The sequence below is a fragment of the Elephas maximus genome, chromosome 10 (genome assembly GCF_024166365.1).
Source record: "Elephas maximus indicus isolate mEleMax1 chromosome 10, mEleMax1 primary haplotype, whole genome shotgun sequence".
NCBI lineage: Eukaryota > Metazoa > Chordata > Mammalia > Proboscidea > Elephantidae > Elephas > Elephas maximus.
Window position 1 is genome coordinate 94,479,911 of NC_064828.1, and position 24,353 is coordinate 94,504,263.

Below are 24,353 nucleotides of genomic sequence, written 5' to 3' on the forward strand. Positions count from 1 at the left end.
AATGTCAAGCAGCTAAAGCAAAAGGAAGAATTGATGCAGTAAAAGAACTGAACAGAAGATTTCAAAGGGTGGCTTGAGAAGACACATGCAAAGAGCTGGAGATGGAAAACCAAAAGGGAAGAACACGGTCGGTGTTTCTCAAGCTGAAAGAACTGAAGAAAAAATTCAAGCCTCGAGTTGCAATAGTGAAGGATTCTATGGGGAAAATATTAAACAATGCAGGAAGCATCAAAAGAAGATGGAAGGTCAATTGGTCTCAACCCACCTGGAGCAAAGGAAAATGAAGAACACCAAGGCCACACGACAACTAAGAGCCCAAGAGACAGAAAGGGCCACATGAACCAGAGACCTACATCATCCTGAGACCAGAAGAACTAGTTGGTGCCCGGCCACAATCAGTGACTGCCCTGACAGGGAGCACAGCAGAGGACCCCTGAGGGAGCAGGAGATCAATGGGATACAGACCCCAAATTCTCATAAAAAGACCAAACTTAATGGTCTGACTGAGACTAGAGGAATCCCGGCGGCCATGCTTCCCAGACCTTCTGTTGGCACAGGACAGGAACCATCCCCGAAGACAACTCATCAGACGTGAAAGGGACTGGTCAGCGGGTGGGAGAGAGACGCTGATGAAGAGTGAGCTAATTATATCAGGTGGACACTTAAGATTGTGTTGGCAACTCTTGTCTGGAGGGGGGATGGGAGGATAGAGAGAGAGGGAAGCCGGCAAAATTGTCAAGAAAGGAGAGACTGAAAGGGCTGACTCAAGAGGGGGAGAGCAAGTGGGAGTAGGGAGTGAGATGTATGTAAACTTATATGTGACAGACTGATTGGATTTGTAAACGTTCACTTGAAGCTTAATAAAAGTTATAAAAAAAAAAAAAAAGAAGATGGAAGGAATACACAGAGTCATTATACCAAAAAGAATTAGTTGATTTCAAGAGGTGGCATATGATCAGGAACCGATGGTACTGAAGGAAGAAGTCCAAGCTGCTCTGAAGGCATTGGTGAAAAACAAGGCTCCAGGGATTGATGGAATATCAATTGAGATGTTTCAACAAGCAGATGCAGCACTGGAGGTGCTCACTCATCTATGCCAAGAAATATGGAAGACAGCTCCCTGGCCAACTGACTGGAAGAGATCCATATTTATGCCTATTCCCAAGAAAGGTGATCCAACCGAATGTGGAAATTATAGAACAATATCATTAATATCACACGCAAGCAAAATTTTGCTGAAGATCATTCAAAAACGGCTGCAGCAGTATATCGACAGGGAACTGCCAGAAATTCAGGCTGGTTTCAGAAGAGGATGTGGAACCAGGGATATCATTGCTGATGTCAGATGGATCCTGGCTGAAAGCAGAGAATACCAGAAGGATGTTTACCTGTGTTTTATTGACTATGTAAAGGCATTCGACTCTGTGGATCATAACAAATTATGGATAACATTGAGAAGAATGGGAATTCCAGAACACTTAATTGTGTTCATGAGGAACCTTTACATAGAGTAAGAGGAAGTTGTTCGGATGGAACAAGGGGATACTGATTGGTTTAAAGTCAGGAAAAGTGTGTGGCAGGGTTGTATTCTTTCACCATACCTATTCAATCTGTATGCTAGGCAAATAATATGAGAAACTGGACTATATGAAGAAGAACGGGGCATCAGGATTGGAGGAAGACTCATTAACAACCTGCATTATGCAGACGACACAACCTTGCTTGCTGAAAGTGAAGAGGACTTGAAGCACTTACTAATAAGGATCAAACACCACAGCCTTCAGTATGGATTGCACCTCAATATAAAGAAAACAAAAATCCTTACAACTGGACCAATGAGCAACATCATGATAAACGGAGGAAAGGCTGAAGTTGTCAAGGATTTCATTTTACTTGGATCCACAATCAACAGCCATGGAAGCAGCAGTCGAGAAATCATACAATGCATTGCATTGGGTAAATCTGCTGCAAAGGACCTCTTTAAAGTGTTGAAGAGCAAAGACGTCACCTTGAAGACTAAGGTGCACCTGACCCAACCCATGGTACTGTCAGTCACATCCCATGTATGTGAAAGCTGGACAATGAATAAGGAAGACTGAAGAAGAACAGACGCCTTTGAATTGTGGTATTGGCGAAGAATATTGAATATACCATGGATTGCCAAATGAACGAACAAATCTGTCTTAGAAGAAGTACAGCCAGGATGTTCCTTAGAGGCAAGGATGGCGAGACTGTGTCTTGTACACTTTGGACATGTTGTCAGGAGGGATCAGTCCCTGGAGAAGGTCATCATGCTTGGCAGAGTACAGGGTCAGTGGAAAAGAGGAAGACCCTCAACGAGGTGGATTAACACAGTGGCTGCAACAGTGAGCTCAACCATAACAACCATTGTAAGGATGGCACAGGACCGGGCAGTGTCTCGTTCTGTTTTGCATAGGGTCGCTATGAGTCGGAACTGACTCGACGGCACCTAACAATAACAACAACATCCTGGAAGGCCAAGATTGCATTTTGATTTCTTGGACTCCTTGGCTTTGCACACAGAAAGATGGCAGTGTAAGGACAGGCAACCCCTGAGGCCTGCTCCCCTCCCCTTTCCTCACTCCTTCCTGCACTGTGAGGGCCCTATGTGTACATGTGTGGCCAGCCCATCCATGTGTCCAAGCTCTATTCACAGTCCCTATAGGCCTAGGGGTGCACACACCAGCAGCACAGTCCACACTTGGGTACACAGATCCCCAAGAGTGCCTGGAAGAGGGCCTTGGACTCTCTAGGCAAGGGATTCTGGAGTCCTGGGTTTGGGGACTATAGCACATTCTAGAAGGTAGGGCAGGAGGATGAGTGAAACCAGAGGAGCTCTGCAACAGATTCCAAGTCAGGGTCTGAGGGTAGCATGTGGGAGTATGAGTGTCGTTGGCAGAGGAAAAAAAAGAATAATGCAGAAGCACATGGAAGTCTATGCTGGAAAAGTCACTTCTACTGGCATTTCACCGGCCAAAGCAAGTCAAATGGCAAAGACTGACATCAATGAGGCAGGGGTAACATCCTGTTGTCAGGGGATGGACATTGTAGACAGTGTCAGCAAATATTCTAAGCAATAACGTAATCTTTCCTTAGACACTAGTGCTGGTGTCTCCCATCCACTAGGAGAGGACAAAAGTTCAGGAGTGCAAAATAAAGATTAAAAAGCTCACACAACTGGTTGCTTTCTAAGCACAGTAAAATGACAAAGTGCCTTGCACATAGCTGGCACTCAGTAAAATGTGGGGGAACTGGGTTGAAAGAAACTAAAGGGAAAGAATGCCCCCACAATCCCAGAAGGCTCTGCGGGAAAAGAACAATTGCTTGGCAAAGGAAAAGCAGTAAGTCTCCAGGGATACATTCCGCTCAAACTAATAATGTGTTGCTTGAGGCAACCAATTTGTACAAACAAACCAATCCTGATGACGAGGAGGAGAGGGGAGGCGACACATGAAAGCAAACCTGGCAGTTGCTCCCTAACCCCTACCTCCAGCCCTCCCTCCCACACTCTCCTCCCTTCTCACATCTATTCTCATGAAAGCAGTCCTACCTCATTCCAATTCTGCAGAAAAATGCCAGATATACAAGCAGTTTCACAAAGTATGTTGGGTGAGGCCGCTCTTTAGCCAATGAGAACTGAGAGAATAAAAGAAAACTGCCTTTCTGTAAAGGCAGTCTACGAAAAACTAGCTAATGCTATAAAACAGAAACTCTTAGCACATCAATATTGCTGTTTTTCCACAACTTTCTTTAATTTTCTTCCCAGTGTCTAAGACCTAACTTTAAAATAAGAGAAATTCTAAAATGTTCATGATATCACCATCATCATAATGGCTACTTTTTATTATGTTCCAGGAACTTAATGTACCTGGTATCAGTCAACCCTCTGAACAAATATTCAAGCTCAGGGTAATCACCATCACTTTCGTTATCATCATTATTTCCATTGCATAGTTGAGGAAACTACAGATCACTGAGGTTATATAATCTGACCCAATTCATAGAGCTGGGAAGTGGTAGAGCTGGTATTTGACCCTGGTCTTGCAGACTCAGAAGACGATGTCTTTCCTTACACTGTATCTACTTTCTGCAAAGAATAAGGAATTGCATTTATACCAGTGAAAAGATAAACATGAGCACAGGAAAAAATATTTAAAAAATTAAATTCTAGTTCACTCCCCAAGCAAACAGGCTAGCCCCAAACAACTACAACTATCATAAAATAAATTTTAAAATAGCTCCAGTAATACACTAAATTTTCTTTCTAAATGGAATTCTTGTTTTTTTTTTTTTTAGAATGATCTATGATTATTATAAATAATTCACATCCTAAAGAAATAACCACCACTCATCTTTCAGTTTGTCATACAGTGGTGGCTTGTGTGGTGCTGTGATACTGGAAGTCATGCCACTCATATTTCAAATACCAGCAGGGTCATCCATGGTGGACAGGTTTCAGTGGAACTACAGACTAAGACAGGCTAGGAAGAAGGACCTGGAGATCTACTAAAAAAATTGGCCAGTGAAAACCTTATGAAAAGCGGCAGAACACTGGCTGATAAGAGTGTCGAAAGATGAGTCCCTCAGGTAGAAAGATACTCAAAATACAACTGCGGAAGAGCTGCCTCCTCCAAGTAGAACTGATCTTAATAACACGGCTGGAGTCAAGCTTTCGGGACCTTTATTTACTGATTGTGGCACGACTCAAAATGAGAAGAAACAGTTACAAACATCCATTAATAATCAGATTGTGTAAAGTATGAAGTATGAATCTAAGAAAATTGGAAGTCGTCAAAAATGAAATGCATAAAGATTGATATTATAGGCATTAGTTAGCTGAATAGGCTGGTATTGGTCTCACATACACACAAATATATCAAAGCTATATACGGGACAATATAGTGAAACTATTATACATTCTGCTCTACAACCTGTCTTTTTTAATTAACAATATAATTGGGATACTTTTCATGGCTGCGTAGCATTCCACTATATGAATGTATCATAATTTACTTGATATCAGGGTTTTGTTTGCTTTGGCTAATAAAAACAGTGCTGTGTTGCAAACCCAGGCACATGTCTAATTATTTCCTTGAGATAAATTAATAGTTAGAGAGTACAACATTTCAACTGTCAGCCACTGCTGTATGTACAAGCCCATCTTCTCCCTACCCCTGACACTGGCTATTTTCAATCATTTAAACTTCACCAAGCCAACAGACATTGTTTAAGCTGTACATGTGATTACTGGAATTAATCACCTTTTCATTTCTTCTTTTGTGAACTAGCATATTTACATTTGAATGAGCATGTAAGCCAATGAGTCCAGCAGGATAACCTAGCCTCTTCATGAACTACCAAGCCATTCTGTAGATACGCAGGTAAAAGGCTGATCGAGTTATTTATACTTAACTCTTTTCTCCTTACTATAGCTGTGGGGAAACCCTGGTGGCGCGCAGTGGTTAAGTGCTATGCTGCTAACCAAAAAGTCAGCAGTTCAAACACACCAGGCATTCCTTGGAAACTCTATAGGGCAGTTTTGCTCTGACCTGTAGGGTTGCTATGAGTTGGAATCAACTCGATGGCAACGAGTTTGGTTTGGTTTACAGCTGTGGGAAGGAGGTTATAAATGGAGTGTCAGATCCAAAATCCAGTTTCTATAGCTAGTGGCATTGCTAATGTTGGCTCCTGAAATACTACATAGGATGGGCTTACAGGTGGCTATCTGGCTATCTTGGGTGGGGATAAGAGAGGTCTTTAAGTTGTGCTGTATAGCACTCCACATAAGATCGAGGAAAAGTTAATTGCCCATGTCACAGGAAAAGAGCCTATGGTACCCCTAAGGTGCCCTGGTGGCACAGCAGTTAAGCACTTGGTTGCTAACCAAGAGGTTGGTAGTTCGAACCCACCAGCCACTCCACGGAAGAAAGATGTGGCAGTTTGCTTCCAGAAAGATTACAGCCCTAGAAACCCTATGGGGCAAGTCTACTCTGTCCTAAAGGATCACTATGAGTTAGAATGAACTCTATGGCAATGGGTTTTAAGCCAATATTTTAGAAGGGATGTCCCTTTTTTATTGTTTGGAACTCTAATATGCAGCAATACAAACATTTTATCCACTGCGATACATGCACACTCTTGGAATCAGAGCTGGATGTCAGTTTTACTCCGGAAAGCTATAACTACATAAATATTAAAGAGTCTCAAGGGGTAAGAGGAATAAAATTGAACAGACTTAGAAGGGCCTGAATTGCTCTCAGCCCCCATGGGACTAGGGTTTTGGGATTGATAAACTGCTGACATGGATCATCACCGATATCAGGAAAATCTCCCCCTAATAATGCAGAGCTTGGGAGTGATAACTAGTCCCACTGTGAATTCATGACTGAGGACAACCTCCCACAGGGTCCTTAGAAGGCTGCAGTTGTATTCCTGGAAAGAAAACTCATGTATGTACATTTACAAATCTGAAATGAGATTCAAGTCACTTCTGCAGACATTGTGAAACTGCTCACTACAGATCAGTAAGTAAGCACAAGTCAGCCCGTGTCTACCTGGCTAAGTAGGTAATCTGTCCCTGTCAGGGACTGTAAATTTGAAAAGAGGCTTTGATTCTGTAGGAAGGTGCTATGGGGCTGGGAGACAGACAGATAGATGCCAGCCATACCTAGAAGAAAAATCTTTGATATGGTGAAAAAATGTGGTATTGTTCACTACAGATAATCTGATAAGCAAGGTAAGCACTGTGAAAAATTAATTCTCATTTTGGGGAAAAACCTATATTCATGACATTAACAAGGAGTTTTTTTAAGATCTGAGTAATGTGAGAGCAGAAGGAATAGCCCCTGAGGTAAGGTCAGGGGTGAAAACGGATCTCTAATGTACAGAAGAACAACTCAGGCACAGCTGCAATCAGAAGGCTCACTGCCACTCACTGCGAAAGAGCCCCAGAGAGAATTACATTGACCCTGACCATGTCCCACAGGACTTCATGACCAGAGAAAGGCTGGACCGTGTCCCACAGGACTTTGTGACCAGAGAAAGGGATGCATGATTTAAAACACTTTAGCCTGGAAGTCAAGTGACCTTCCAACAAGCCATATTTCATTACAGCATCAAGCTTGCTATTAAGAAAAAATGTGTTCTTGGATTGAGCAATTCTGTTTCCGTTAGTTCTGCGGCTTTTAACTCTTTGCATGAATGAACTGAACCCTCAAGAAAGGTGGCCAATTGTTTAATTAAAAAAAAAAAATGAAATTTTCAGAAAGGAATGAAATGAAAAATAATCAGCTGTGCCTGGTCAATGCCTTAAATTTTTAAATGGTTCACAAAACGTGTAAAGGACAAGGAATTACATATGAGGTCTAGTTCTGCTATGAATACTTTCTAGGCCTTGGCTTTCTCATCCACACAATGTGGAAATTCTACTAAATAATCTCTTAAATTCCTTCTAACTCTTAAAGTCTGTGATTCTTTAAGAAGCCAAACCAATTCCTACGATCCTAAACCAAATAAGAAGACATCTATTTCCAGAGGCTCCAGGACTAGTCAAGTAATAATAAACACTTGAGAAGGTACTTACATATCAGCCATTGTGGTTTGAGCACTTTACATCCATTGATATTTTGTTGAGTTCGAGTTAACATCTTTTTCTTCTCTAAAAAGAGGATAGCTCATAATTCTCTTTGAAGCCTGACTTTTCTGGGCATTGAATGGTTTGCACAAGAGCTTCAGTGAGCAATTTTTAATCTCATTTAAATGAGTGGCAAAAACCATTCACCTGGGACGCTACTTAAACCTGGAGACGTCATCCTTCACAGGGTGAATTTAACAACTATCCCAACTCTACCTACGCTTGAAGTATTCAGCAAAAAATAATTCAAAATTATGACCAAAGAACTAATTTCTATTTTTCTCAATTTTCTTCCTCTGGACTTGATTACTTGGTACCAAGTATTTTGAGGCAAGTTTTTTGGAAGTAGAAAGCAAGGGAATAATGCCGACGCCATGTGGCAAAAACAGGAAAACATCTATATAAACACATCCATCAGACATCTCCAGGCATTATGCTGCAGACCAGACTGTGGAGACAATCAAAGATGAAAACACCATTGCTGCCCTGGGTGGAGCTAATCGTTTGGTAAGGGAGATAGTTTCCATGCAAAGAACTCTCCAACCAAAGGCAGAATAGGTGCTACAGGGTCTGTGACCTACACTAAAACTCAGGAGGGAGCCTGCTCTGGACAGCTTACCAAAAAAAAAAAAAAAAACCTAACACTGTCAGGTCGATTCTGACTCACCATCTCATTTAGCACAAAGGAGTTTCTGTGAGAAAGCATCATTTAAATTTTATCTTAAACAATCAATAAGACTTTGACAGGCAGAAAAAAGGAGTGAAAGCTAGAGGCATAAAGATGAAATATTTTGAAGCAGTTTGATGGGGATTCTGTCCATTTTAAAGACTAAATGCCTTCTGAATGTGTTCACTGTGCTCCAAACTACTCCTGGTCTCATTTAAATCAGTGGTGCTATGCAATTCACCTGGGAAACTGTGACAGCTGGAGACAGGCTAGTCCAGGCTGCCATCTGCCTTGCTTGGATGACTGCCCTGAGCCTCGAACTGACTGTGCCTGTCTCACCTTGCCCCATCCACACTATTTTCCGCATCTGATCACATCATTCATTTCCTGGTTTACACCCCTTTAATGGTCCTCCCCTGCTCTTAGGAGTAATTTCAAACTCCTTAGTATGAGTTTGGGGTAGTAGTGGTTCGGTGCTAGAATTCTCGCCTTCCATGCGAGAGATCCAGATTTAATTCCTGGCCAATGCACCTCAATTGCAGGCACCCCTCGCCTGTCAGTGGAGGCTTTCGTGTTGCTATGATGCTGAACAGGTTGCAGCAGCACATCCAGACTAAGATGGAGTAGAAAGAAAGGCTTGGCAATCTACCTCTGAAAAATCGGCCAGTGAAAACCCCGTGAGTCACACCAGTCCAACCTGTTGTACATGGGGTTACCATGAGTCAGGGGCTGAGTCAACAGCAGCTGACAACAACACAGTAGTGTGAATATGCCTACAAGGCACTGTATGATATGCCTCTACGTAGACTCTACAGTCTTGCACTGTCTAATACATAGTTACTAGCCTCGTGTGGCTATTTAATTTTAAATGCAAATTATTTAAAGTTAAATTTCTGGGTCACACTAGCCATGTTTCAAGTGCTCATTAGCCACACGTAATTAATGGCACCCATGTAGGCAGCACAAATACAGAATATTCCTATCATCACAGAAAGTTCTATTGGACAATACTGGTTTGATTACTCTCTCATCACTCCTTGGGTAAACAATTCATTTTAGTCTAAAGAAGTACTTTCAGTCCTGTGAACTCACCATGCTTGGCTTTTGGGCCTTTGCAGAAGTTCCTTCTGAAATAACCTGGCCTCAGCCAGCAGGCCTGCTTCTAAATCAATTCTCTCAAGAACCCTTCCTGACCTACAGGTTTGGGTCTCCTACCTCCTGCAATTTCCTTGTAACTCTGTAAACCTGCCCTATCAAAGCACTGCTCTCACTAGACTCTACTGCCCTTTGTTTACTCTCAAGTATATCCACAGCCCCCACCAAGATGGTAAGCTACTTGAAGGCCGGTCCCATGCGTTTCTTGTTCACCATTACATACTCAGGTCCTAGTACGGAGGCTGGCATATGGTAGGTCCTCATTTGATGAATGTACAAATCAAATGGAGTGAAACCAAAGTTTGAGTTTCGTTGTGCAAGTACCAGGGAATCACCAAAGTAAGGATTCTTAACCCATGTTTTGTGCCATAGACCTGTCACAGGCTACAAAAGCTTAGGGACTCCTTCTCAGGATAATGTGCTAAGTATGTAAAATAAAAAATGTGTATAGAACTTAAAAAGAACCATTTGTATTAAATACTTATGAAATATTAAAAACCAAATTCATGAATTTGCAATAGTAATATCTGTATTTCTTTATTCATACATTAAATAACAAGATCTAATGGTACTCTAACAGCTACCGAGATTTCAAAGTAGCAACGAGCTAAATGATATTTTGAGATATCTGCTGCCACAGTAACATGCTATGGAGATACCTGTGATTTCTGCTGGCAACTGGGTGGGAGGTACTGCTAATACTGACATCCAATAAGGACGTAAATCATCAGAGTTCATGCACCCCCTCAATTCTGTTCACAAGTCCCTGCCTGATTGAACTGGGAGCAGAGGAATGGTCTTTCCAGAGAGCCCAGTCACAGGAGAGGTAGAGCTGCATAGCCTGGCTGTCAACCCTAATTTTGTCAGTCAACTAATGCATGACACTGGGTATTAGTTAATTCATCTGTAAAAGCAGGATTTTAACAGTAAACAGAACACCACAGAAGGTAATCAATGAAGGCTTTATACTGTCACCTCTTCTTCAGGATTAGTCTATTTGTAATTCCAAAAAGAGACTTGCAAAATCTCTGGTTGCAAGCCACAGGTATTTTAATAAGTGGTTCCAAAATAACTATTTTAGATCTCGTGTTAGAACTGAAAAGAACACAGCATCTTAAACTCGACTCTTCTTTCTCAGATTTTGCCCCACCCAGTTGGTTCAATAACCACAAAAACTTATTCCAGTATTACAGAAAGCTTTCCCCAACTCACCTTCTCCATACGCTGAGGTGAACAAAATTGGAAGAAAAATACGGATGCTTTGATTAAAAAATATATAGGACAAACTAGATTCTGAGATACCCAAATTTAGAGAATATCCCTCCCTCCACCCCACATACATTAAAAAAAATATTTAAAGCATTATAGTAAAGCCTAAATAAGAACAGGAAAAACAAAATGGACATTACTGGATAGCAGTTTAACATATGAAGTCACAGGGAATAAGTCATACTAGTTGAACTTAAACCCTGGTGGCACAATGGTTCAGTGTTCAGCTGCTAACCGAAAAGTCTGTAGTTCAAACCACCAGAAGTTTCGTGGGAGAAAAGACCTTGCAACTGGCTCCTGTAAAGATTTCAGCCTAGGAAACCCTATGGGGCAGGTCTACCCTGTCCTATACGGTCACTATGAGTCAGATTTTGACTAGATGGCACCTAACGACAATAGTTGTGCCTACTTGTTCTCTTTTAATTCTTCTCTATCATGAATTTCCATTTCAATTAGCATGCACACTTAAATCTAGGTAATAGGAGAAGGTTTAGGAACAAAGATCTTCCAGCCCTATAGCCCTACAGCAGGATAATTAATTTTTCCACAAAGATCCACTGTGAAATTTCAAGGTGCCAGGCCGTGTGCTAGGGATATAAAATGAGTTAAACTGTGGTTCCTGCATCCAGAAAGGCTTCAATCTAGTAGGAGACTCCTAAACAAACCACCATCCAAGGAGATAAGCCTTAAGGAAGACTTGTACATGGCCTCCAGAGAATGCAGAGGAAGGAACATGGGTCTACAAAAGGCTCTCTATAGCCACTCTTTCTCACAAATCACTGTATTCACAAACACAGACCTCTCACATTACCAGGCAGGAGGCAGGGTGAGCCCAGGAGACATGGACTGAATCCCAACTCCACCCTTTCTAGCCATGTGGCTTTAGCCAAATCATTTAACCTCTTTAGCCATTGCTTCTGCATCTATAAAATGGGATAATAATACCTACCTTTAAGATTGTAAAGATGCAATGAGATAATATACACACATATAAAGGGTATACAGCACATTCCTGGCATATGTCCAATGTTCAATAAATAGAAACTATTTTTAGAATTATGTATTAAAATCCTCTTATGGCAAGAAATTTATTTGCAAACCCAGTCCTTCATGGGCAGATACTGTATAACTTATTCTTCTTTGTATTCACAGTGACTGGGGACTGGTATGAACTCAACAGATGTTTGTGTTTCTGGGAAACTTTTGAACCTCTCTTGAGAAATTTCAAAGAAAACAATCATCACTTAACCAACCCGTTGCTGTGGAGTCAATTCCGACTCATAGTCTGACAGGACACAGTAGAACTGCCCCATAGGGTTTCCAAGGAGCAGCTGGTGGATTCGAACTCCCAACCTTCTGGTTAGCAGCCAAGCTCTTAACCACTGAACCACCAGGGTCCCGAACATTGCTTAGAGGTGTTTTTTTTTTTTTTTTTTTTTTTAATACTGACTAAAGTTCAAAATGTACAACTAATAGAGACAAGAACAATATAAGAACAGAAATGAGGGAAAATTTATATTTCTTAAAGGAAGAGAGAAAAGAGGTAATTAATTAAAAAAAAAAAAACTCCACTGTTCTACCAGTTTGAGGGAAAAGACTATGGTTTTGGAAGAATATGAAGATTTCTGACATTTGTAATTAGTGGACAGAATTTCAAAAATAAGCTAATTTGTTGTTTTCCAGGCAAAATATATATTAAAAATATATCACAAAATACAAATGTGCCACGAGAACAACAAAAATCCCATGTAATCCCACCATGCACAAATGACAGTCACTGTTTACGGTGAATCAGGGACTCCCAGCTGGGGCAGGATTATGACAGAGCAGAGGATGACAAGCAGCAGAGAATCGTGTTGCATCTTATAAAAAGACACTCAGCCTGGGTGCTGCTCATGGTACCCTTAACCAATAATGACGAGAGAACCCTTCAGGGAATCTAAAAAGTTCTTGTCATGAAAATTGAGGACTTGAGTGAATGGCTCTCTAGCTAGCAATAAACATTTGTTTCTGAGAAAAAATTGAGCCTGAAATCTCTGGGGACACCCTGCCCTTCTGGCAGAATTCCACCGTGATCAGTTAAATGTAAATGAATCAAGAACATCTGGCCATGAATTTGTTTTAAAGCTGAAGAGGGTTTAAGTACAAAGAAAGTGTGGCAACATGTAGTCTTGGGTTTGTTGATTCTGGAATTAAAAAAAAAAAAAACAAATAAAAGGCCAAGAGCTTTATCAGAACATGAGAGAAACCAGGGCTAACTTTATAAAGCTAACAAATCATCAAAATATTTCTTTCTGGTTTCCCAGAACTTCAGGAATGACATATACTTCCAAACCAATTTGGCAATTTATATATGCCTGGGTTTCCATACACTGAGATCTGACCAGGTATCTGACCAGGTCGGCAGGTTAATGTAGGCTAATGGAAAGATAAATTTTATAAATATACACACACATAATACATATTCACATACATATGTGTGTATATATATATATATATTTATATATGTACTCAGGAGCCCTGGTGGTACAGTGGTTAAGCGCTCAGCTGCTAACCAAAAGGACGTTGGTTTGAACCCACCAGCTGCTCTTCGGGACAAAGATGTGGCAGTCGGCTTCGGTAAAGATTACAGCCTTGGAAAACCTATGGGGCAGTTCTACTCTCTTCTGTAGGCTCACTATGAGTTGGAATCGACTCGAAAGCAATGGGTATATATGTGTTCACCACTCGTCTCAGTCTGTTGTACTTTAGTGGCTTCTCTGTTGCTATAATGCTGGAAGCTATGCCACCAGTATTTCAAACGCCAGCAGGGTCAGCCATGGTGGACAGGTTTCAGCAGAGCTTCCTGTCTAAGACAAACTGGGAAGAAAGGCCTAGTGATTTACTTCCAAAATCTAGCTAATGAAAACCTTATAGACCACAACTGAATATTGCCCAATACAGTGCTGGAAGATGAGCCCTCTCAAAACACAATATTTTGGTGACAACAATGGACTCAAGTATACCAAGGACCAAGAAGATGACCTAAGACTAGGCAGCATTTTACTCTGTTGTGCATGGGATTGCCAGGAGTCGAACAGACTCCACGGCAACTAACAACATGTGTTTCATCCAGTCCTGACGCCCCTCGGTTTATACACGTGCCTGAAGCATTCTCATCTCACACTGAAATCTGTACTTTTCTTGTACAGAAAAGAAAATCAAAACTGAAGCCCATCAGTTAATAGCAGCTTGTGCTACTGCAAACATTTCTGTTTTCTCTTCTCGGCATAGAATCAACTTCAAAGGCAGAAGGCTTGTTTTTCACTCCCTGAGTTCTCTTACCTTTACCAACCCATGTAAAACAAGTGGCATTACAGAGCTACTCTCCCTGGTGAAGCCAGCCCAGCAGGAGCTGCCTATGTCTCAAGCTGGGGGAAGGAGAAGGGGGATGAGAGAGGAAACACTACTGTTAGGGGTCCTGCCTACTCCCAGTTCTCCTGCCACTGGCTCTGGAGAGCTGAAAACATGAACACTGCACCCCAGCCTCAGCCCCAGCCTATCATTTAACTGAGGCGAGGGGATCTGTTTGCCTTCCTCCTCCTAATGATCCCCTTGATGAGAAAATGAGAAGAAAGGGTAGGTTGATCACAGTCTTTCCCTCCACAGTTATGCTAGGAACGGGGACTGCCCTCTGAGGCTTCACATCCCTGCCGAGCTCCTGCCACAGACGACAGGGAGGAGGCTGCTCTCACTGCACCCATTACAGAGCAGTGGCGGCCAATGTACACAGGCTAGGCCCGGGGCACCCTCATCCCCCCTTACGCAAGAGATGACACACAGACCATCTTCCCGCAACCAGTGTCCTCACACAGGTGCTGCCAGGGAGAGCTCAGGTCAGCTGAGGGAGTCCATGAATGAGGCTGCAACCCCACGCTCTCCTTCACTACATCCCTCTGCAATGCTAAGGGAGCACTGGGAGGAAAGGCTCCCCCAGGCAGCCTGAGGCCCTCAGCACCAAAAACACCAAACCCGTTGCTGTCAAGTTGATTCCGACTCATAGCGACCCTATAGGACAGAGCAGAACTGCCCCATAGGGTTTCCAAGGTGCACCTGGTAGATTCAAACTGCCAGCCTTTTGGTTAGCAGCTTTAGCTCTTAAGCACTACGCTATCAGGGTTTCCATATTTACCTACTGCTTCTGAGAAATGCAAATCCCTTCGAGAATCTCACCCCACCATGCACATAGTTTACAGTCCTTTTTGGTACAACAGGACTCCCTGGGTAGTGCAACTGGTTAACATACTTGGCTGCTAACCAAAAGGTTGGAAGTTCCAGTCCACCCAGAGGCTTCTCAGATGAAAGGACTGGCGATCTACTTCCAAAAAATCAGCTACTGAAGACCCTATGGTGCACAGTTTTACTTTGACACACATGGGGTCTCTATGAATGAGAATCAACTCAATGGCAACTGCCTTAATTTTTGTATAAAAAGGGAGTAGGCAGTTAATTATCCTTATTTCACATACATATGGAAATGAGGCACAGATATATTAAATTTGGATTTTTTTTTTTTTTTAATCCCAACAGTACTCTGAGTGGCGTAGTGGTTAAGAGCTACGGCTGCTAACTAAAAGGTCTGCAGTTCGAATCCACCAGGCACTCCCTGGAAACCCTGTGGGGCAGTTCTACTTTGTCCTAAAGGGTGGCTACGTGTTAGAATGGACTTGACAGCAACGGGTTTGATTTTGGTTTTTATGATACTCTGCATGGTGCAAAGCACCCTCACACACACCTTCTCGTCAGATACACGTGGACTCTCAGCCCCATTTCAGATGAGGAAGCTGAGCTCTGGGCAGGTGACTTGCACAAAGGAGGTAGAAATGGACGAGACCTACCCCATAGCCCAGGGGGATTCGGTTAATCTAGAATGAACCGCTCCAGCCTCCATGTAGGGCTCTCTCAGAGATGGCCACGCCACAGGCCCGTACCGGGAAGAGGACAGCCAGTCACCTGGCTGGGGGTCTTTCCACATAGATAGATTTCTTTGAAGCTCTCAATCTGAAAGCACTTTTAAATTCCCCACTGCTGGGGGTAGTGTCTTAGTTTCCTCATGCTGCTCTAACAGAAATAACACAAGTGGGTGGATTTAAAGAACAGGAATTTATTTTGTCACAGTTTAGGAGGCTACAAGTCTGAATTCAGGGCACTGGCTCTAGGGAAGGCTCTTTCTCAGTCATCTCTGGGGGAAGGTCCTTGTCCCTCTCACCTTCTGTAGCCCTAGTGTCCCTTGGTTCCTTGGGATCTTCATGTGGCATCTACCTTCCCCTATTTGTGCTTGCTCCTGTACCTAATCTACTCTTTCTGTATCTCAGAAATGATTAGGGTTAGGACACACCATACACTGATACGGCCTCATTAACATAACAAAGAAAACCTTATTCCTAAAGGAGGTTACATCCACAGGTATAGGGGGTAGGGTTCCAACACATATTGTGTGGAGGACACAATTTAATCCATAATAGAAGTGTCATAAGCTTAGAAATATTGGTCCTATTTCTAAAACCTATTTTCCCTTGCTCTCTTTCTTCCCTAAGGTCTAAGATGAGTAAAAGACTTTTCAAAGCCCGAACTGCACTCTCATTGCACGGGCCAGTTTGTTCACGAAGAGCCTCATGGGATTCTCACAGCCTGGGCTGCATTCAGACACTGTTCACATGGGGTGGGGGGCTGCTCACTGGCCCCTCACCTCCCTGCCTCTCCTTCTTCCAGGACCCCGGAGGCGCACATCGATGGCCACCTCTGGGCCTGGAAGAATGGAGGAGGTAGGTGTGAAGGAAGACCATGCCATTATGATGCATATGGACGCATTCCCAATACCTTGGCCAATCTGGGCCCTTGGCTCATTACTAAAGAACCAGGAGGTGTGGAGTATCCAGAAAGTTGATTACATAACACAGTACTGTAAGAACACAGCAGTTATCTGTAAGCATTCATGTCTGTTAAGGAAACTTGAGGTTTATCCTCAAGCTTTGCCTGCTACATAACTTATTTAAAATCCCTTTGATCCTATTTATGTTAAAAAATAAATCCCAAGATAATGTATTTATATACATCTTCTATGTTTAACTATAAGGAAACCTGGTGGTGCAATGGTTAAACACTCAGCTGCTAACTGAAAGGCTGGCAGTTAAGCCCACCAGGAGAAAGGTGTAACAGTCTGCTTTCTTAAAGATTACAGCCTTAGAAATCCTATGGGGCAGTTCTACTCTGTCCTTCAGGGTCGCTATGAGTCGAAATTGACTTGATGGCAATAAGTTTGGTTTGGTTTTGGTTTAACCACTTCCAAAAATCAGCCAATGAAAACCCTATGATCACAATGGTCTGATCCATAACCAATCATGGGGATGGCGCAGGACCAAGCAGCATTTTGTCCCATTGTGCATGGGGTCACTATGGGTCAAGGGCGACTTGATGTCAGCTCACAACAATAAACAACATAAGTAGCTGTACAATAAAAAGGTCTGGAAGGTAACAGAGTAAACTGATAACGGTGGTGATCTCCGGGCGGTACAGAGAAGACAGAGTAAGAGAAACTTTGGATTTTATTCAGTATACTTCTGTGTTGCTTGTATTTTAAAAATCATTGCATGGGTGTTCGTCTAATACACATTTCTTTCTGTGTTAGGTCTCACAGAACACGCAAAGCCATATGAAACGGACCATGTGGTCTAACATGACTGAGCTTCCTTACTACAAGGCAGGCACTGCTTTTCCTGGGTCATCACATTTGAACCACAAGACCGAGAAATAGAGACTACCTCCATTTTACAGAGGAGAAGCTCTGGCTTACAGAAGTCAGCAACTTTCCCAAGGGTTAAGAGTGCCTCAGTTAGCATGTGAACCCAGATGGCTCAGCTGCCATCGCTGAGCTCTTGTTGACTATGTATACTGCCTCCTCTAGGACTCAGTTCTTTCTGACCGCAAAACTCATGCTCTCGGCTAACACCCTATATATCTCTTGGCATTAAGGCATCTGAACCCCAAATCGCCAGACAAACCTTTCGGTGGAAAACAGTACTCTCAGCAGATTTCTCAGATCATGCAACTCAAATCTTGCGATGCAGTGCACACCTGAGTGCCCTCACATAGTTGGATGGGGTTTCACTGTGCATGGTGAGGCAGAAGAGCCTTGTGGCTGGGGCTCCTGCTATGCGAGCCTGGGGAGTTTACTTAACCTCTCCGTGCCTTAGTTTCCTCATCTGTAACATGGGGGCTATTGTGAGGATTTAATTAGATAATTCACCTAAAGAATTTAGAGCTGTACCTGGCAAATTTCAAATAGCTAATTTATATATGAATGCTATTTTTATTAATATTTTTATATTCAAGGTAAATTTTACATTATTGACTCAGTCCTTTGCTAGCCATGTATTTGTCCACAATTCTACTGAAAGAAAATGTCACTCTTCTCTATAGACTTCTGGGAACTCAGGATAATCACCACTGTGGTCCTCCCTGTACCCTGCTTTTCTCCAAAGGTCCCAGATGATCTCCGAAAAGCCAAACGATATTACACAGTAATTCCTAAATGCTGTTCCTTGGACCAACATCAGAATCATACAAATGGACTGCTTCATAAAAATGTGAATTCTCGGGCCATACCCCCAGAGACTCTTGACTCGGTAAGTCTGGGGTGGGCTGGGAATTTTTATTTCTCTAAAGCACCCAGGTGACTCTGGGGTGCCACTAGATTTGGGATCCACTGGAAACTGTGTTGGCTTTTAACTCTGTAGAACTTAGGTTGAAAATCATGGTTCATCTGTTTTTTTAGTGGTGTTCCCTTGAACAAGTTTCTCAACTTCTCTCAGACTCAGTGTCATCGAGAAAATGGGAATAACGATGCCTTCCTTGCAGGGGAAGTGCAAACGGTTAACATGCTCAGTGGCTTACCAAAAGGCTGGAGGTTCGAGTCCCAGAGGCACCTCTGAAAAAAGGCCTAGTGATCTGTTTCCAAAAAATCAGCCATTGAAAACCTTATGGAGCAGCTCTACCCTGACACACATTGAGCCAGAACTGACTCAAAGGCAGTGGGTCTGGTTACTGGTAACCAACACATACTCAGGAACTGATGGCTGTGATTATTACTCCTTCTGCAAGAGCAGGTAGCTGCCAAAAGACACCACACATCTCAATCCTCTCTGTAGCTGTAAAAACCACCTCCTGCTGAAGCAGCTAAGAGCCTCCCTTATCATTCTCCAGTCCTGGTGTTTGCATCTGAATCTCTGTCTTCCAGCTGGGATCTGACAATGGGAAGGAACTGGGTATTCCCCACCCCCCATCTTACCAAATCTCTGGCAGTAGCTCTATCCTTTCTACAGCCATACCACCTGTTCAGAAGTCCCTTTACATGGTTCCAGCTCTTGATGCCTTCAAAGTTATTGCCCATCGGGTCTGCTAATGGTCCCCACTGTTCCCAGGCCCTGGGTGCTTCTCCACCCTTTGTGGTTCTTTTAATCCTACCCACACCCCTGTAAGCAGCCCCTTCATTAAACTCCCTTAAGATGAACCCTTTAGAGGGCACCATCAGCTTCCTGCCAGGGCCCTGACCAAAACAGGGGGGGAGGTTTTCTCATCAAGAACTGTGACACTGTTAGAAAAGCTTTAGGAAAGAGAGATGTGAAAAATAATTATGAGCTTTGGAGAAAGAAGAATAATGTCCTCTTCAGGCTAAGACTCTGGTTTTCGTCATTTGAGCCTCCAGAAATTAAAGCAATTCTCACCTAATAACAAGGTATGGAGGCCACTGAAAAACCAGCCTGAGAGTTTATATTCCTACTTTTCCTTCAGCAAGAGGCTTCCCTTCCACCTCTCCAAGGCAGTAAGAACTCTGGTCCAGGAAAGGGAAAAAGCTGCATCCTTGATGGTCATTTATTCTGTGCCAGGCATCATGTAAGCCGTTCTACACAAATCATCTCACTTGAGACTGACAACAGCCTGGTAAGGCAAGCACTATTAAACATCCCAATTTTTCAGATGAGGAAACTGAGGTGTAAATATATTAAGGATCTTGCCCAATTTCATATAGCTGGTATTATGGATTGAATTCTCCCCTCACCCCCAAATATGTGTTGTAAATCCTACTATACCTGTAGTTATAATCCCATTAGGGAATTGTTTTCTTTGTTATGTTAATGAGGCAGCATTAACATAGGGTATACCTTATATCAATCTCTATTTGGATATAAAAGAGCAGATTAAGCAAGCAGCAAAAAAGCACAAACGGGGGATGACAGATGCCATGCCACATGAAAATTACTAAGAGGCCAAGGAAAGAAGCTGAGAAGAGACAAGGACCTTCTCCCAAAGCCGAGAGAGAAAGAAAGCCTTTCCCTAGACGAGGCACCCTGATTCAGACTTCTAGCATCCTAAACTGTGAGAAAATAAATTTCTGTTTTTTAGAGCTACCCACTTGCGGTTTTCTGCTATAACAGCACCAGATAACTAAGACAGGTAGTAAATGCCAGAACCAGGATTTGAACCTGAGCAGTCTTACTCCAGAGTCTGGGAGCTCTTCCCCACTATACTACAGGCTCCTCCACAGGAAGGCTTGGGAGGGAGGCTGAGAGCAAGGAGAGGTAAAGGGGAAGAGGAATGCAAGGCCACTCTTTCTAAACACCTCAGTCCATTGATTGTGGCGCCATCTGCAGCTTCTGACAGTGCCTTCCCATATGTGACACGCTCCCCAAAAAGGGTTTGTGGAGATTTTTAGCCACTGACAGTTACCATCAGCCACAGAGATCAACCAGAATTGGGACAGTGTTTGTAAAAACAGAATGTTATAAAGAACTGCAGCTTGTGATGAGATAGAGTCTGTGATAAACTAGGATTCTCTGCAATATTATCAAATGCCAACCTAAATCCTGTCTAAACCCTTTAGAAGGATTCCTCTCTTTACTTGTAGAACCCAACAGCACATATCATGAGAATAAATACTACCCAAATCTGAAAAATGAGCCAAGACAAACTCCTAAGTAACATTCTTGAGAAGGAAAAACAAACACTGTTCACACGCTGGGTAATTTTATCCACAGAGAAACTGTCGGTAATTCTATCGCTTTCAGCCATCACTCTTCTGTCAGTCTCATACTGTGGTGTCTTGCGCGTTGCTATGAATCTGCAAGCCATGCCTCTGGCCTTTCAAATTCCAGCAAGGTCACATGGTGGACAGGTTTCAGTGGAGCATCCAGACTAAGACTAGAAAGAAAAGGCCAGGCAAGCCAATACAAACCTTATGGATCACAACAGAATACTGTCCAATATAGCGCTGGAAGGTGAGTCCCTAGGTTGGAAGGCACTACATAATAGCGGCAACAATGGATACAAACATACCAATGATCATGGGGGTGGCACAGGACAAGGCAATGTTTCATTCCATTACACTTAAGATTGCTATGAGTTGGAACCGACGTGACGGCAACTAACAACATCACTTTTAGAGGAAAACAATCCTTTGGCCAAATAACCAAAACACCAAGAACACAAATACTTTCCAAATGGCTTCCCAAACGTAGCCCCTAATACTGCGCTTGTTGACAGGCCCATACTCCACCTCAGAGCAAGCCAGCATTCCATGCTACGCCTACTGGAAAGTTGGACAAAAGTGATCATGGGACTTTACAAGCTGACGTGTAGACCAATTAAGTACAACAGAATAAACATTTTAACTGCAAAATGATATGTAGGCTGGACACAGTAGCTGAGTCCTGATTCGCAGTCCCCTTCATAACATTCACTTTGTTTCTGCTTTAATCTACCTCCCTCTCTCTGATGAGGGAAGATGCGTGGGTGGGCAGCAGACAGGATGAAAGATTCAGCTTTGTGCATATTACACATAGTTCAGTTATCCAAGGAGAAAATAAACTGACAGGGAATGGTACTTGTACTGAACTGTCAGAATATAACACATTAGATATGCTGTCAAATGGTTTCCCAATATTAATGATTTGCCAGGCAATCTGTCTATACGTTTTTCCTAATACAATTTTAAACCACTCTGGACTCCAGCTTTTGACTAGATGGCTACCTTTGAGCTCATTCTGCAAAAAGGACTGGCTGTAGGTATTTTAAAACTGGGGACAGGTCACCAAAGTGATCTGCAAAGCCTTCTGGCTTGGTGGTCCACCTTACCAGTTGAGTCTGCCCCGGAAGCCCGACCACTCGTCTGCTCCTCAGCATTGATGAACTGCAGGTCTGTGTATGAAGGGCCAACACTAGGACTGCTGGTGTCTTCGGAATGGGTGGTCCAGCTGCTCTCAGAAGCCAGAGGGCATCTCCCCAGGGAGGTGAAGGAAGGGCATGTCCAGCAGGGCATGGTCAATGGTACGGCTAGGGACAAAAACCAAAAATGTATAATATAAATAATTGTACTTGGTTACCTTTAATGCTTGTCTTACTTTGACATCCTACGCGATCTCAACAGCCATGCAAAGCAAGGAAATATAGGAAGTATCACTCATGACCCTCAAATCAAAGAAAATCTCATTAAAGGGCTAAGAGTGATTTTAAGGTCTAATTTTATTTCTAAATTTAGATTTGAGCTTCATTCAAACCCAAAACACATGTCTCGCAGTTTCACCCTTGTTGTTATTTGCTGTTGAGTACGTGTGTGCAGAGCAGAACTGCTCCACAGGGTTTTGAAGACTGTGAGCATTTGGAAGCAGATCATCAGGCTTATCTTCTGAGGCATCTCTGGGTAGCTTCGAACCACTGACCTTCCAGCTAGTAGTTGATTGCTTAACCGTACGCACCACCCAAGGACTCCCAGTTTCACCTTACCCTTCTATTTCCTCTATATTTAGTGGCATACCAGCCATCTCAAGAAAACACACTCATTTATACTGCAAAATTAGAGCCAGACTGGGTTAAGGGATAAGAGTAGATGAATATATGTGTATATCCATGTGATATACCTCTGCTTAGTTTGAATGCGACAGTAACTGAATAGTCTACCCCCCGCCCAAAAAAAATAAACCCAAACCAAAAACTCATGGCAACCCCATGTGTGTCACAGTAGAACTGTGCTCCACCGGGTTTTCAATGGCTGATTTTTCGGAAGTAGATCGCCAGCGCTTTCTTCTGCAGAGCCTTTAGGTGGATTCAAACCACCAAAAGGTTGGCTCACACCAGAGCACATTAACTGTTCGTGCCACCCAGGAACTACAGAAATTCCACAGACCTTATACATATAAATGGATATAAATGGAAGTTTACTGGTATTCGTGGTCATAATTTTGGACAAACTAGGAACAGAAGAGGCTCCCTTAACCTAACAGAAGTAACCCCAAAAAACCTACAGCAAACATCACACAAGGTTAGAAAGTTCTCTCTTTGAGACGCAGATCAAAATGACCACATCCATGATCCTACTTCTATTCAACATCATACTTCTGATCAGAGACTGCACAGGAAGGCAGGGTTGCAGTGAAAGAAACAAACTCTCATTATTCTCAGATGATGTTTTTGTGTAGATAAAATAACAAAAAGACCCTACTGATAAATTATCAAATGAGTCATTTTAACAAGGTACTTGTGATTAAAAAAATTAAAAAAATTGTCATTTCTAAAAACTAATAAGAAGTACTTAGAAAATGAAAATTAAAACAAGATGTTTATAATACCATCAAAAACATGAAGCATATATAGTAATAAATCTAACAAAAGTTGGGCAAGGCTTGGAGGAAATTATTATAAAGCTTTACTAACAAACATTAAAGATCTAAATAAATGGAGAGCTATACTGTATTTAGGAATTGAACAATTTAATACTGTAAAGGTTTAATTCTCCCCAAATCATAGATTTACTGCAATCTCAATCAAAATCCCAGCATGGTTTTACCCCCATATGAACAAGCTGATTCTAACATTTATATGAAAGCTCAGAGGTCCAAAAACAACCAAGATACATTTTTAAGGGAGAAGAGCAAGGTGCGAGTCCTTATTATTAAGCTAAAGAAATCCAGACTTACTATTAAGCTAAGTACTTAATAATGGGGGGTATTGGCTCATTGATAGAAAAACACCATTGTAATAGCCCCAAAATAAACTCATACATATTTAGATATGAATGAAGTAGACTTTCGAATAAAATATAATTAGGAAAATTGAGTATCTACATAGAAAAATGTGAAATTATACTCCTACTTCACACCATACATAAAAATCAATTCCAGGTGAATCGAATGTCAAAGTATGAAAGACTGAACAAGAAATATTTAGAAGACGATATAGCTAAATATGGTCATAGCCTGGGGACAGAGAAGGATTTTCTTAATCAAGACACACAAAGCACTGAACATAAAAAACAAATCTCACATCGTTAAAATTAACTATTGTTCACTAAAGGCACCAAAAAAGAGTGTGAAAAGGCCATTTACAGGGTAGGAGATATTTGCCACACATGGTACCCAGAAAAACTCCTATAAATCAGCAAGAAAAAAGCAGAGACCCCAACAGAATCTACTTGAATAGGCATTTGAGGAGAGAAGAAATCCAAACGGCTAATAGCAAAAGACAAACCTCATCAGTCATCTAAAAAAAAAAACATTTAGGTAATGCAAATTAAAGCTA

General features: G+C 42.2%; 1 protein-coding gene across 4 annotated transcripts in view; it reads right to left on the reverse strand.

The window, feature by feature from the left end:
• Window positions 1-24,353, reverse strand: part of STON2 (stonin 2) — a 174,503-nt gene that overhangs the window by 99,567 nt on the left and 50,583 nt on the right. For all 4 annotated transcript variants that reach the window (XM_049899774.1, XM_049899772.1, XM_049899773.1 and 1 more), the window contains exon 4: window positions 21,915-22,112. In XM_049899774.1, the coding sequence (XP_049755731.1) occupies window positions 21,915-22,112 (198 nt within the window). The remainder of the gene's footprint in view (window positions 1-21,914; window positions 22,113-24,353) is intronic.